At 39.2% G+C, this 15,270-nt stretch overlaps 1 protein-coding gene across 1 annotated transcript in view; it reads right to left on the bottom strand.

Annotated features, from left to right (window-relative positions):
* Nucleotides 1-11,149, bottom strand: part of kcnh5b (potassium voltage-gated channel, subfamily H (eag-related), member 5b) — a 73,993-nt gene extending 62,844 nt beyond the window's left edge. The window contains exons 1-3 of the mRNA XM_044048234.1: nucleotides 10,882-11,149; nucleotides 3,447-3,570; nucleotides 1,559-1,665 (exon numbers count right to left, since the gene is read on the bottom strand). Coding sequence (XP_043904169.1) covers nucleotides 1,559-1,665; nucleotides 3,447-3,570; nucleotides 10,882-10,954 — 304 coding nt within the window. The 5' untranslated portion in view covers nucleotides 10,955-11,149. The remainder of the gene's footprint in view (nucleotides 1-1,558; nucleotides 1,666-3,446; nucleotides 3,571-10,881) is intronic.
* Between the last annotated feature and the right edge of the window lie 4,121 nt (nucleotides 11,150-15,270).

Here is a 15,270-nt window from a genome sequence, read left to right on the forward strand (position 1 = left end):
AAATTCACATTTAAGAAGCTGAAAAATGACAGAAATTAGAAAATATTCACATTTAAGAAGCTGAAAAATGACAGAAACTAGAAAATATTCACATTTAAGAACATTTCACGTCTTTTCCTCTTCATTATTATTTGCAGAAATAATAGAAATGTGTCGTGATGCTGAGTCAGTGTGTGTGTGCTGCACTAGCAGATACTGATTTAAGGCCTTAAGAGCTTTCTTTTAACTGGCACGACCATGAAAACATTAAAAATGAACAAATGAAGGATTTAACAAGCTTCCAAGAGGAAGTAAACATACGTCACACGTGACATGTGGTTGTGTTGTCTGTACAGTGGCGCTGCAGAACGGCTGTGGTTGTTTATCGCCGTTGTTTAGTGCGTTAACGGCGCTGCCATAAAACTGTTCCTCCGTCTGTTTGGCAGACGTTTTTTTCCACAGTGAATCACAAAACACTAAAGCCTCAGCTTAGGAAGAGACGTTGATGCAAGTACAAGAGGAAGAAATAAATCCAGACAAAGTGTAGATGGGATTAGGAAGTGCATGGAAAGTAAGTTTAATTTAGGGGAAAACTTTCACTTTTAAGAAGCTGAAAAATTTGTTTTCGTTCTGTTTTTTTGTGTAGAGCAAAATAAATGTTCTTCAGGAAAAAAATGGGATAAAAACAAATAAAAATAACCCAAACTTGAAGTGAAACTACATTAGATTAACTACATTAGATTAGCCGGTTTTAAATCAGCCTGTACTTCCTGTACAGTGGGATTTCAAAGCAGTTTTGATTTACTCACAAAAACCTAAAGAAAAACCAAGAACAATTGGAGGAAATTAAGTTACATAACAGTTTTTATGCATGAGAAAGTTGATGCATTAAAAAATAGGTCAATCTGATTATGTGTCAGGCTGCAACAAATAATCTATTACTAAATCAATCACTCGCTATTTTGAGTTTTTTTTCTAATAATTAAAACAAGTTTCTGTGATTGTTCAGCTTCTTAAATGTGAATATTTCTATTATTTTAAGAAAGAAATCATTCTGACACTTCTGACGCACCAAATAATCGACCGATTAATCAATTGATGATGAAAATAATCGTTGGCTGCAACCATACACACAAGTGGAGAAGAAGTGGAAACTGAGTGGAAACAGGATGAGATCCAGCTTCAGTGTTTTCACTGCACTGGAAGAAATGTGGGAAACCGTGGACTGACGAGGGAACAACAAGATTCCTCTCCATCAGCTCATGTGATGACGACGACGACGACGACGACAACAACAACAACAACAACAACAACAACAACAACAACAACAACAACAACAGCTACAGCGACTGACTTCAGCTCCTTATTTAAGTCATTCTCTGCCCGTTAATCCTCCCAGTATTCAGTGAACATTTGCATTTTCTTACACAGAAATCTATCTAATATCTTCATCTCAGTGTCAGACAGACTTTTCCAACAGGAAAGTGAAGTTTGTAAAGCACTCACTCTCCCACACCAAAGCCCAGAGAGAAAATCAGTCGGAACCAAGACTCGAGCCGTGAATGAAATCAGCACTCACGGTTCTTTCTGTACAGCAGGACTTCAAAGCAGTTGGACTCGTAGTTGTCAAACGTCTGGCGGACTTTGTCGATGGTCTTCTTGTCCGTCAGTTCTCCGTACATAAAACTAGAAGAAACACACACACGAGACACATGAGTGATCAATGCGGACTCAGACCGCTTTGACCCGCGTTTTACGTTTCTTTTACGGGTCAATTGATGCAGCAGTGGCATAAATGTAGCTCTCAGTGAAGGACTGTGGATCGGTGCAGTCTGCATTTCCAGCACAGGCATGTGATTATTCCTTTAAAAGGCTGAGAACATTTTAATCTCTGCTAATATCATGAGTCGGAGGGATTTTCAGTGTCTCTCAGAGAAAGAACTCTTTGCATTTGTTATTTTGCACCACAGCACACACACACACACTGTACAACTGCATCACCATGTTGTCATTATCTGAAATGTCGGAAGTGTCCTCGTGTGGACGAGCAGCAGGAGACAGGCAGTCAGTGAAAACATGGCTGTCAGACAAAGACTTACCTCATAAAACATTTGGCAGCTTAAGTCCACAATAATCCAAGAACACTGTATCTCACTGTGACAACAGGAAAGTGACGTTTGTAAACCACTCACTCGCCCACAGGGAAAACCAGTGACACCTCTGCTGCCTCGTGTGGTCACTCTAGACTTCTACACTAAAGCTTGAATGTATTTTACATAATATATATATAACATAATATTAGATGTTGCACATATGACTGTAAATGTGTCCCGACATCATGTCATGATTTATATTGACACACTGATGTATAGAAAGACGTGTTACTGTGATTGTCTCTCAGTGTCCACCTCAGTCCAGTTTAACAGAGAGTGGACAGAAATGTCTCAGCGTCTCCGTTTGACAGTGTCTCTGCTCAGTGAAGACGTCTTTTCATGTCGTCACCCTCGGTCGGACCTGAGAGAGACTCAAGTTCAAAAACGTCTCGTTGAGTGACAGGCGAGGAAGAGAAGACACTGTCCTCCAGCTGCAGCTCACTGAGCTGCTGTGGTCCATCACACGCAACCTTCTACATACACTGTACGTCTATACTCGCTGCATAGATACACACTCAGTACACATATATATGTATATATATATATTTATATATATATATATATATATATACAATATATTTATATATATACAGTATATATATATATATATATACACAGATACACACACACACATCTATACTCTCTGCATCTACATACACATACTGTATATCGAGAGAGAGAGAGATAGTTACCCTGTATCTATCTATATATATATATACTCTGTATCTATACATCTATTTATAAACTTCATATCTATATATACATATATGTATATATATATATACACACGTATATATGTATATATATAATATATGTATATATTATATATATATATGTATATTGTTAATTTCCCCGAGGGAACCTCCCAAAGGGATTAATAAAGTCGTCTGTCTGTCTGTCTATATATATATAGATACATATATACACTATTTTATTTATCTCATAAACATCTCCAAGTTATAATCATCACCAAACACACAGAAAATAAAGTTTTTTTTTCTTCCTCTGTTGTTTAAATTATGTATGAAATTGAAATAAATGGCCATTTGTTTAGGATAAAAGCAGCACTTTGAACCGAAATGGTTTTAGTTTTAAAAACAACGACTCAGGCTGTTTGTGTCTATTATACTCTTTATATCTCCCACTGTAACTAAAACATTTAAAGTATCATAAACAAATAAACAAAGGGCGGCTCAATGAGACATTTAGTCGAGATTAAATTAGAGCAGATGATGTGAACGCAGTTACAATAAAGCAACAAGACTTTTACGGCTCCGTTTCCACACAGTAACAAAGTGAAGTGACGAGTTTCACCTGCATGTGCTGCTCTTCTGCATGACCTCAGCTCGGTGGAAGCCCGACAGTTTGCAGAATCCGTCATTGCTGTAAACGACAGGCCACTCCACGATCTGGGCGTTTCCCAGGAGGAAGCTGGTCTCTGAGGGACGATTCAACACACACACACACACACGTAAAACGTAAAGAAGAAGACTTTTAAAAACACATTACTGTCATGATCTCCTGGGCTATATTGTGTCAAAGGTCGTGCTGCAACAATTAGTGTTTATTTTTAATCATTAAAACAAGTTTTAAATGTTTAAATGCTTACATGTTTTGTTCCAAAGAACAAAGAAACAAGACATTAACAAACATCATTTTATTGACTAAACCAAGAAAATAACTTCTAGTTTCAGGTGGCAGTTTATTAGGTACACCTTGCTAAAACTTTCTCTCATCAAAATAGCATTTTAAGGGCCCGTGTTATTAAAAATAACGTCAAATGTTATTGCTGTTATATCACAATGGAAAATCATGATATCATTTGAAGATAATCGATAACGGTTGTTTGTCCTCACACACACACACACAGTCACACACACACACACACACACAGCGACTCATTTCATTTAGAGACTCCTGGTTTAAAAGATGTAGTGACACGTTTTCATGTTAATTATAGTGCACATCACACTCTGGCTGGAAATAAATAATACAAATCACATCAAACTGTTCAAACGCGACAAAGGAAACGACAGATATCAAAAATCAATGCCCTAAATAAAGATATTAAGACTTTTTAAGGCTTTTTAGTGAATAACAACTCTAAGCTATAACTGAACATATTTAGCATTAAATATCACACAATATAACTTACACGTTGAGTTGAATTTTACAAGGACAAAATGTTAAAATAATCCACATTAAACCTTAGAGTGGGAAACGTTCTCTTTTTCCTTGTGTTATTTTTTTTTACCTCACTCACACACACATTCAAGTGAAGCTAGCTAGCATCATGAGGCTAAAACAGGTGTTTGCTCTGCCTCTCATTCAAACAACAACAACAGTTTTTGAATGAGACAACAATAAAATCACAAAAATACAACAACAACAACTGTGTACAAAGCGAACAGGCAGCTGTTAGCTTTGCTTCAGGCTGCTCAATTTTCATTGTGATGCTAGGCTAAATAAAGCACAGAGGCTAAAGCTAGCTCAAGTTAAGTGAGCACAGAAACAAACAAACATGACACAGCAAATTCAAACGTGTTAAAAACAGAATTCAAATGTGTTCACTGAATGAAAACTGTAGCAACCAGCGCTAACGAGCTAACAAACACGTGAGTTCTGCTCAAACAAACATTTTCAACCTACTTTCTCTGGAACTGCCACGGCAGCCATGTTGTTTACAGATGACATAAAGCCCCGCCTTGATATAGATGAAGCCACGCCCCTCTTCTGCCCAGCTTTTGCATGCCATGTTTGTTTTCTATGATTTTTATGATTTACACTGCAAAAATGTTATATAAGCCTCATTTATGGCAAATTGTCCCTATTTTTTTGGCTAAAACCAAACTTCATGAAGTTCCCATTCACTCTGTATGTATCCATCCATCTATCTATCTATCTGTATATATATATATATATCTATATATATAGATATATATAGATATATATGTGTGTATATATATATACATCGATAGATAGATGATAGATGTGTTTACTTCATCACGATTATGAGCAGTAAAAACATCATATATGGTTAATATTTGCTCTTCACCTTTGTTAGATTACATTTATTAATCAAAATGCTAGTCGTTTCTTTTGTTTGTCTTTTAATAAAATGTCATTTAAACACACACGTGTGTATTATTCACGTGTCACTTTACCCAGGGTGCACCTGTGTATATAATACTGTCCAAGTCCAGAGTGACAACGAGTCGTCTCACTCTCGCGGCTGAGGAGAATCGCAGGCGTCGACCTTATTATTAAAAATGATTCATGCGACGGCGACGACGACGCATCAGAAACGGAAACAGTGGGAGAAATCATCCGCTGCTCCATCACTCCCCTCATTAAAGCAGTGTGAGTTTACCCAGCAGCTACACACACACACACACACACACACACACACACTTACATTATTCATCACACACACTGTGTGTGTCAGTGGGGAGAGATGTGGACGTACAGGTGCTTTGAAACAATTAGCTTTAAACCTCACGTAAATCACAGAGCTGTCGACCACACTGTGTGTGTGTCTGTGTGTGTGTCTGTGTGTGTGTCTGTGTGTGTTTGTGAAAAAGAACAACCTATATCAACAATCAATCAGCAACAACTTTAAAAGCCTCCTGGAGTTGTGAGCACCGGAAAAAACCTCTGTTCAATGTTTAAAATCAAATAAAAACTGAGAAAACTCTGTGTGAACTATTTAAAACAGGGGAAGTCGATTGTGCTTTAACTCTTTACTGCACACCGTGTTACTGTGGAGAAGAGCCAGAATTGATTCATTGACAAAAAGATGACAAATGTGACAGTATTTTCTGCTTTGGAAGCTGGAACTCAGAATCTGTAATTAATGAGATAAATGGTTGTCCAAACTGCTGATGATCCAGTTCAACGCCTGCCAGAGCTGCTGCTGCTGCTGCTGCTGCTGCTGCTGCTGCTGCTGCTGCTACTGCTGCTGCTGCTGCTGCTGCTGCTGCTACTGTGTGTGACTCTGTAACTCTGACAGGTAATTATTCATCATTCACACAACCCTCCTGTTTTTCCAAAAATAGTTGGCAGGTAAAGAAAAGTGTACTTTTGGAATGAGCAGCTACAGGAACAGTGTGTGTGTGTGTGTGTGTGTGTGCAGAGGACATGTGCAGTGCATGTTTACAGCAGGAAATCGAGAGGGACAAAAAGTGTCCAAGTGCACTGAGAGTATGATGAAGAAACAGATGCTCAGTCGTTGGTGTCTGCAGCTGTGACTGATGAGGAAAACCCTGCTACAGCTCTATTGATTTCACTCAGGTATTAAAAAAAAAAAAAGTGGCGATAATAAAAAATATTCCAGCTGAAAAAAAAAAGGCCTTCAGTGACAGAATGAAATATAATTCTTACTTCTTCAAGTCCAGAATGAGTTTTATAATGTGGCCACATAAAGAAGCAGAAGACACTTTACTGCATCATCATTTTCAAACTCACACACACACAGCACAGAGCAGAAGTCTCTTCTATTATTTATTGTTTCTGTTTAAAATGAATATGAGTGCAGAAACAAAAAGGCTAAGTATGATTCAACAAATATTTAAGTGTTACTAAGTTTCTGTTGTATGGACTGATCTTTAAGAAGTTCCTTCATGTTTTCTACGAGTAACGGCTCCATATTAATCTTTGCTGACAGATAATTTAACACTTTAACGACATGTTTCAGCCATTCACACTATTTCAAAGACACAGTGTTGCAGATACTCTTCTCACTACAGCGGCTACAGTGTGATTCAACCTCACCTTTAAAAAAAAACAACGACAAAAAAGATGAAGAAACTAAATAAAAATGAGTTCCTGTGATTTTTCATCAGGAAACAAAGCTGCAGTGTTTTTGACCTGAAGTCTGTGAAGTCTGTGAAGTCTGTGAAGTCTGTGCTGCTGCTGGACGGAGCCTGTGGTGTGACCTTCACACTAAACACCTGACTACAACTAAACAAAACACACAACACACACACACGATCATCCTGACCTTTCATCCTTCATCACAATCAATGACTTTGTTCAAACAAACTTTGAAAACACGGCGACCACAAGAGGGCGCACTTCATCAGTAACACTGAGCATTCAAATCTGATCAGAGACCATTAAAGGTCTCACATTTACTACACAACATGTTACTTTACTGCACAACCTGTCGCTTAACGACACAACATGTTACTTTACGACACAACCTCTTACTTTACTGCACAACATGTCTTTACTGCGCACACTTTTACACACAACCTCTTCTTTACTGCTACTGCAACAACACTGCACAACAGCATGTTACTTACACAACCTGTTACTTTACTACACAACCTCTTACTTTACTGCACAACATGTCACTACTACTAACCTGTTACACAAACATGTTACTTTACTACCAATCTGTTACTTTACTACACAACTTTACTACACAACTTTACTGCACAATTTACTTACGCTAAACATGTTTTACAGCATGTTACTTTAGTGCACAACATGCACAACCTGTTACTTTACTACAACATGTCACTTTACTACAAAACTGTACTCTGTTACTTAACATGTCACTTTTACACAACCTGTTACTTTAGTTATGACTAAACGCATGTCACTTTACTACACAACCTGTTACTTTACTACACAACATGTCACTTTACTACACACACAACTGTTACTACACAACCTGTTACTTTAGTGCACAACATGTTACACTACACACACCTGTTGCTTTACACAACACAACAACCTGTTACTTTAGTGCTGTCACTTTACTACACAACCTGTTGCGGCACACTTTACTTACATTGTGCACAACATGTTACTACTTACAACCTGTTACTTTAATACTTCTTTATAACAACATGTTACTTTACTACACAACCTGTTACTTTACTGCACAACATGTTACTTTACTGTGTCACTTTACACATAACCTGTACTTTACTACACAACCTGTCACTTTACTACACAACCTGTTACTTTACTACACAACATGTCACTTTACTGCACAACATGTTACACAACCTATCGCTTTACCTACACAACTGTTACACTGCACAATAACTTTAGCTACAAACCTGTTACTTTACTGTTACTTTACTGCACAACATGTTACTTTACTACACAACTTGTCACTTTACTGCACAACATGTCACTTAACTACACAACCTATCGCTTTACTACACAACCTGTCGCTTACTACACAACCTGTTACTTTACACTGTTACTTTACTGCACAACATGTCACTACTTACATGTCACATATTTACTACAAAACCTGTTACTTTACTGCACAACATGTCACTTGTCGTGCATTTACTACACCTGTTATTTTACTGCACAACATGTTACTTTACTACACAACCTGTTACTTTACTACAACCTGTCACTGTTACTTTGCAACATGTTACTCTTTACTGCAACATGTCACTTACTACACAACTGTCACTTTACTACACAACCTGTTACTTTAGTGCACAACATGTCCCTTAACTACACAACCTGTTACTTTACTTACTACACACATGTTACTTTACTACAACCTGTCACACTACACAACCTGTTGCTTTACTACACAACCGGTTACTTTACTAAAAACCTGTCACTTTACTGCACAACCTGTTACTTTACTACACAACCTGTTACTTTACTACACAACCTGTCACTTTACTACACAACCTGTTGCTCACAACATACTAATTTTTTTTACACAACCTAAACAAACCTGTCGCTTTACACAAACCGTTACTTTACTACAACATGTCACTTTACTGCACAACCTGTTGACTTACTAACATGTCACTTTACTACACATGTTACTTTACTACAATAACCTGTTACTTTACTGCACAACATGTCACTTAACTACACAACCTGTCGCTTTACTACACAACCTGTTATTTTACTACACAACATGTTACTTTACTTACACAACATACAACATTTACTTTAATACACAACCTGTCACTTTAGTGCACATGTCTAACTACACAACCTGTACTACACAACCTCTTGTACTTGCTACTACATACTACACAACCTTACTTTACTAAGTCACTTTACTGTTACTTTACTACACTGTTACTTTACTGCACAACATGTCACTTTACTACATAACCGGTTACATTACTGCACAACATGTTACTTTGCTACACAACCTGTCACTTAACTACACAACCTGTCGCTTTACTACACAACCTGTTACTTTACTACACAACATGTTACTTTACTACACAACCTGTTACTTTACGACACAACATGTTACTTTACTACACAACCTGTTACTTTACTACACAACCTGTTGCTTTACTACACAACCTGTTACTTTACTTTACTAAACAACCTGTCATTTTACTTCACAACATGTCACTTTACTACAAAACATGTCACTTTACTACACAACCTGTTACTTTAGTGCACAACATGTTACTTTACTACACAACATGTCACTTTACTACACAACCTGTTACTTTACTGCACAACATGTCCCTTAACTACACAACCTGTCGCTTTACTACACAACCTGTTACTTTACTACATGATCTGGTCCTAATTTAGGGGGCGCTATAGAGCGTTGTCACGGCGACACACGGGTCTAGACAACATGAAATTTTTGTATTTTTTGGACACCTGACCTCCACGCCAAGTTTCACAAATGTGAGGAATGACGAAGAAGTAGAAGAAGAAGAAGAAGAAGTAGAAGAAGAAGAAGAAGAATATATCCTACCAATATGTCCGACTTCCTGTCAGGTCAAAGAATTCCAAAAACAGTCCCTGACAAAACTGTTGAATGAGGATATTAAACTAAATTTGTCCCCATCTGATCCTTTGGGGGGCGCTATAGACCCCCATGGTCGTGCCACTTTAAGCATGTTTTGGACACGTGGCCTCCACACCAGTTATCAAGAGTTTTTATGCACATTAACCACCTCAAACAGGGGGCGCTATAGAGGCAACATGCCACGCCCATGATCCAGTGAGCCTCAAACACAAACTCCTAAAATCCAGTATGTCCCACTTCCTGTCAGGTGGAAAAGTCCACAAAAAAGTGATTTTGTCCTAAATCAATCCTGAGTTTGGCCGTCGACAACCAATCTCCAAAAAATCATGAAGAAACTGCAGATCCAGGGACGTGTGACGCACCATGATCCTGCTGTAGGGGGCGCTACAGAGTCCATGGCTGTGCACAGGTGTGAGCGCTATGCTACTTTCATATTCTTCAACAACAACAACAACAACAACAACAACAAGTGCTGAGTTGGCAGGAAATCGATTGTCAGATTTTATTAATTCAACACAATTTAATGAGCAAAATTAAAGTTTTAATCCTCTGCTCATAACACAGATTAATAATCTCTGTGTCTCTTTAATTCTTCATTAATGTGTGTGCATGTTTTTAACATCATATTTAAAACTAAAGAAAATAAAATGGGATTAAAAAAAATCCACACACTATGAAAACATCAGGTGTTGAAATGACAGATTACACTAGTCTAGGATTTTAATCCGCAGAAGAAGAAGAAAACTGTGAGTCCTCGAGCTTTGTTTTGATTTTGTCACAAACTGAATTCCACGTGTGTTTTTTTCTGTGTCACGCGCCTCGCGTCACTTTAAAGGTGAACGTGGAGACTTGGAGAAGAAGAGGAAAACTCTTCCTCATCCTCATCCTCACAAACACTCAGTCTGGATCACATCAGAGCCGCGTCTCACTCAACCCGAACCCGAACCCGAACCCGGAGCCGAGCTCGGGACTCACCGCTCGATCTCCGGACGATGTTCTCCAGGAAAGTGTTCTGCGGTGCCACGAGCCCTCTCTTTCCCCCGGGCATCCTGCTGCGGGCGGGCGGGGCTGGTGTCGGTTCGGCTCGGTGCTGGCGCTGCGGGCGTGGACGGTGTCGTGACTGCGGTTCTGGGCTCGGTTCTGTCGCTGGCTCTCAGTCGGAGCGATGGAGAAGATCATTGTAGCCCGCGCGCTCTGCTGTGGCTCCTCCGTGCGCACTGATCACAGCCACAGCTGCGGAGACTCTGAGGAGGAGGAGGAGGAGGAGGAGGAGGAGGAGGAGGAGGAGAGGAGGAGGAGGCTCTCAGCGCGCATGAGCGTCTGATACTGCTGATGCTGATGAGTTTACTGTTTGTTATTGACTCATTAACTAACCTATTAATTATTATTATTAATATTAACTTACCTGTTCTCTCGCCTCTTCACTAACTTGTTAACTAACCTGCTCACTAACGTGATCTTCACTAATTACAGAGAAACTTTTTCTGCTGATTCATCACAACAATATAATAATAATAACTAGCATTATTATTACATTTATTATATTATTATAAGAATGTTAAAATAATGAGAATAGAAGGAAAATCAGATTATTAAAAAATAGAGAAAGGTGAATTATGAGAATTGTGAATAAAAATGAGAATGAGAAGAAATTTAAAATACTCTTATAATAAGAAAAATGACATGAATGAATTATGACTGTAATAATAATAATCATTAAATCATAAAACATCTATTTATAATGAGATGTTTTAATAAGAATTATGAGAATAATGAGAACAGGACAGTTTATAAAACAATATGATATTTATGAGAATTACAATTATAATGAGAATTATTAGAATTGTAGGGCAATTCTAATAAAATCAAGAATATTGATGAGAAAAGTGAGAACGGGAACATTTATGAGAAAAACAAGAATTATAATGAGAGTTAGAATAATTCAAAGATAATTTACTGTAAATAAATCATTGACTTGTGTTTAATAAAGTGAATATAATATAATATAATATAATAAACACATTCATACGCTCGACCTGTGTGTTGTTACAGATGTCACTGATGTTTCAGTTTTAATGTGATTATGTTTGTTCATAAAACATCTTTCTTCTTCTTCTTCTTCTTCTTCTGCGTTTGAAACCACGCTGCAGTGACAACAGTGTCACTCAGGAACGCTCATTAGACTGAACACAAGATTAATGGGGCCCCTGGGAGCCGAAGGGCCCCTGACACAGAGAGAGAGATCCACGAGGAGCTTCATGTCCACACTGTGACAGAGTGAAAACTGAGCCGATTATGAATTATTAAACAAACACAGGTGAGCAGTTAAATAGTCTTATACATTTAAGTGACCAACATTATATCTTTAAGAACACGTTCACGACTTTTCCAACAGGAAGTTCATAAACCACTCACTCTCCCACACCAAAGCCCACACAGGAGCTGCTGGTCTACTGCTGCCTCGTGTGGTCACTCTGTGTCACTTCAAATACCGAAGTGACAAAATAAGACATTTAAATCTAGTGATGGAGGCAGCAGTGTGTGTGTGTGTGATGTTAAAATCACTAAAATCACTGATTTTCTCTACGGGCTTTGGTGTGGGAGAGTGAGTGGTTTAGAAACTTCAGTCTGACACTGAGTTCTTAAGATATCGTAGACTCAAACTCAAACTGACGTGGATTAAATGAGGTGAGTCTTTTTTTCAGTGGTTTTCCATGAACTGAACTATACGATCACAGCTGTTTTCAGAGTCTCTGCTCTCATGTCTGCATCCACTCGTCCATCAGGGTTAGATCTGTAAAGATCTCTTCAGATACTTCAGTGTGTGTGTGTGTGTGTGTGCGTGTATGCGTGTGTGTGTGTGCGGTGTGTGTGTGTGTGTGTGTGTGTGTGTGCGTGTGCGTCGTCAGTAAATGTGCAAAATGCCGACTGCTCCTGTGAGACGACTGTAATTGGCCCAGTTGCATCATGGGGCGTCAAAGTTGGTGACAGCAGGTGGGACAGCTGACATCTGCTGCCACGCTCAGCCCCTCCCCCTTCTCCCTTTCACACACAAATGTATGGAGGTTTACTGAAGGAAAAACTACGGTGGCCTTGATGGCAAACCCTCAGAAGACTATGCCCTCTAGAGGTGAGGTATGAAGTGCACTCTCCACCACCACCTCTGCTTCCTCACCTTTAAATTACACAAATTAATAATCAGTATCAATAAAGTCCTGATAAATTCATTGGTGGTTTAGTTTTCTTTGCTTCCAAATTTGATTTATAATCCCAAATCCCAGTGATGGGTCAGAGAGTGTCGTCACTGAAGAGTCACGAGCGCGACGTCCGACACAAGAATCAAAGGCAACAATGTCCAACCGGAGATTTAAAACTCTCCAAAGCAAATGTCTGTTGTGTTGTTTTCTGTCACCAGCAGGGGGCGCATTTTCAAAATGTAATATTTCCATGTAGACGTCTTTAGGGGCGGAGCTAAAGTCGATTGTAGCCAGTTTGGTTCAGATTGGACTTTGTACAGTTTCCCGCTTCATGGTGAACTTTGGCGCCCCCTAGCATCTACACCGTGTGACATGAGGTGAAGCTTTTCATCGTCTTTAATCCCAATCCTGTCCACAGTGACCTCACCAAATTTGAAGTCAAACGCAACAAAACTCGTACGGAAAATTGCAAATAATCGACCCAACGATGTCAGTTTGATCCAAAATGGCCGCCTTCCGCTTCCCTTCTGGACAAACTCGTAATAAAAGTGTTTCCTGATTCAACTCCGCCTTTTTCTACCTCTCTGCTGCTGCTGCTGCTGATGTTCAGTTTTGGACGACAAGTAGATTCTCCGCAGGAACCTAATGACTGTAATCGCTCTAATTTCACCGCATCACTAACCCACAATCACAGCCAATCAGTGCTCAGCAGGCGGGCGCCGCTGTTCATGTGGCGCCTCAGAGTCTCAAAGTCTCAAAGTCTCAGACTGTAGCAGAGGTCAAAGGTCAGCGTAAACTCATTTTAGCGTTCCTGTCCTCAACCGAAGACTCGGACGTCTCTAAGACATGAAGATTTACAAAAACACAAACATGTTTGAATACGTCTGCCTTCAGGGGGCGCCACAGCTGCTGTGTGTGGATGTCACGTGGTCTGAGTCTCAGCTGGAGACGCCACAGATTTCAATCATATTTAAAGTGATTCATGTTCCTCTGAAGAAGAACTGCTGAGTTCTGCTTCACGACGCATGCAGAACAAACACAACAACAACAACAACAACATCACAATAAGAAGAAAAAACACTTGTTACATTTTCCCTCGTCTGTGACTTTCATCAAAGTTCTGATCCACGCGATTTTATTTATCTGTCGTTTTTCTGTCACACACACACACACACACACACACGTTGGTCTTCTCTACCTGCAGCTCTCTGCTGACCTCTGGTGGCAGAGTCGAGATTAAAATAAGAACCTGTTTTTTTAAGTGATGACATGAGAAAATGAACATGAAATCATCGTCATCACTGCAGTGAACACATGAAAATCCTCCGGTGTGACAGCATGAATGTGAAAATGTGAGACAAACACAGCAAACCACCTTTGACGTGGACGGAGGTGTGAAACACGCGGCGTGAGTGAGATTCTGGACCGTGGTTTACGTTAATTAAACGACGTCTGTGTCTTTATTTAAAGTGCACGTTTATTTTTGTTTAAAGCTGATTGAAATTGTTTTTTTTTTTCAGTCTGAACTCATTCAAAGTTTAATTCGTTTAATTAGTTTTGGTTTGTTTGACTGCGCGTCCCCACTGGTCCCTCACGTACAGAACGTCCCCTGGGAACATTGTCTTGGCAAAACGTTCCTTTTTTTTTCTCTCAATTGCGCGATCCAGTCCAGGTTTTCCACATGGAGGAAATCAGCTCATCTTTCATTTCTTTTAAATGAAGCTTCTACGTATAAATATAAAGATTATTGTCAAAGAATGTCGAGGACATTTCCTACACACACACACAGACACACACACACACAGACACACACACAGAGGAAATAAAGCGATTCGTCGTCTGGGCTTTATCACAAAACAGGTTTAATTTAATATCTCTTTATTTTTTAAAATAATTAAACATTTGTATTTCTCCAACCCTTTTTTTTTTTTAAATCTTTTTTTTTTCTCTTCAGTTTTTAAATCATATTATTTCCGGGGCCGTTCTAAAGCACACATGTAATTCTTCCAGAGAAGAAGAGGAGGAGGAGGAGGAGGAAGAGGAGGAGGAGGTTCCCCGTCAAAACTCCCATCAGGACAAAAATCTTCTGTTCCGGGTCTTCTTTCTTTCCTTCCCTCCCTCCCTCCATCTGACCTCTGACCCCCTGCCTACTTGCCCTCGCCCCTAA

This window comes from Solea senegalensis, linkage group LG16, assembly GCF_019176455.1.
Source record: "Solea senegalensis isolate Sse05_10M linkage group LG16, IFAPA_SoseM_1, whole genome shotgun sequence".
In the NCBI taxonomy this organism is placed as follows: Eukaryota; Metazoa; Chordata; class Actinopteri; order Pleuronectiformes; family Soleidae; genus Solea; species Solea senegalensis.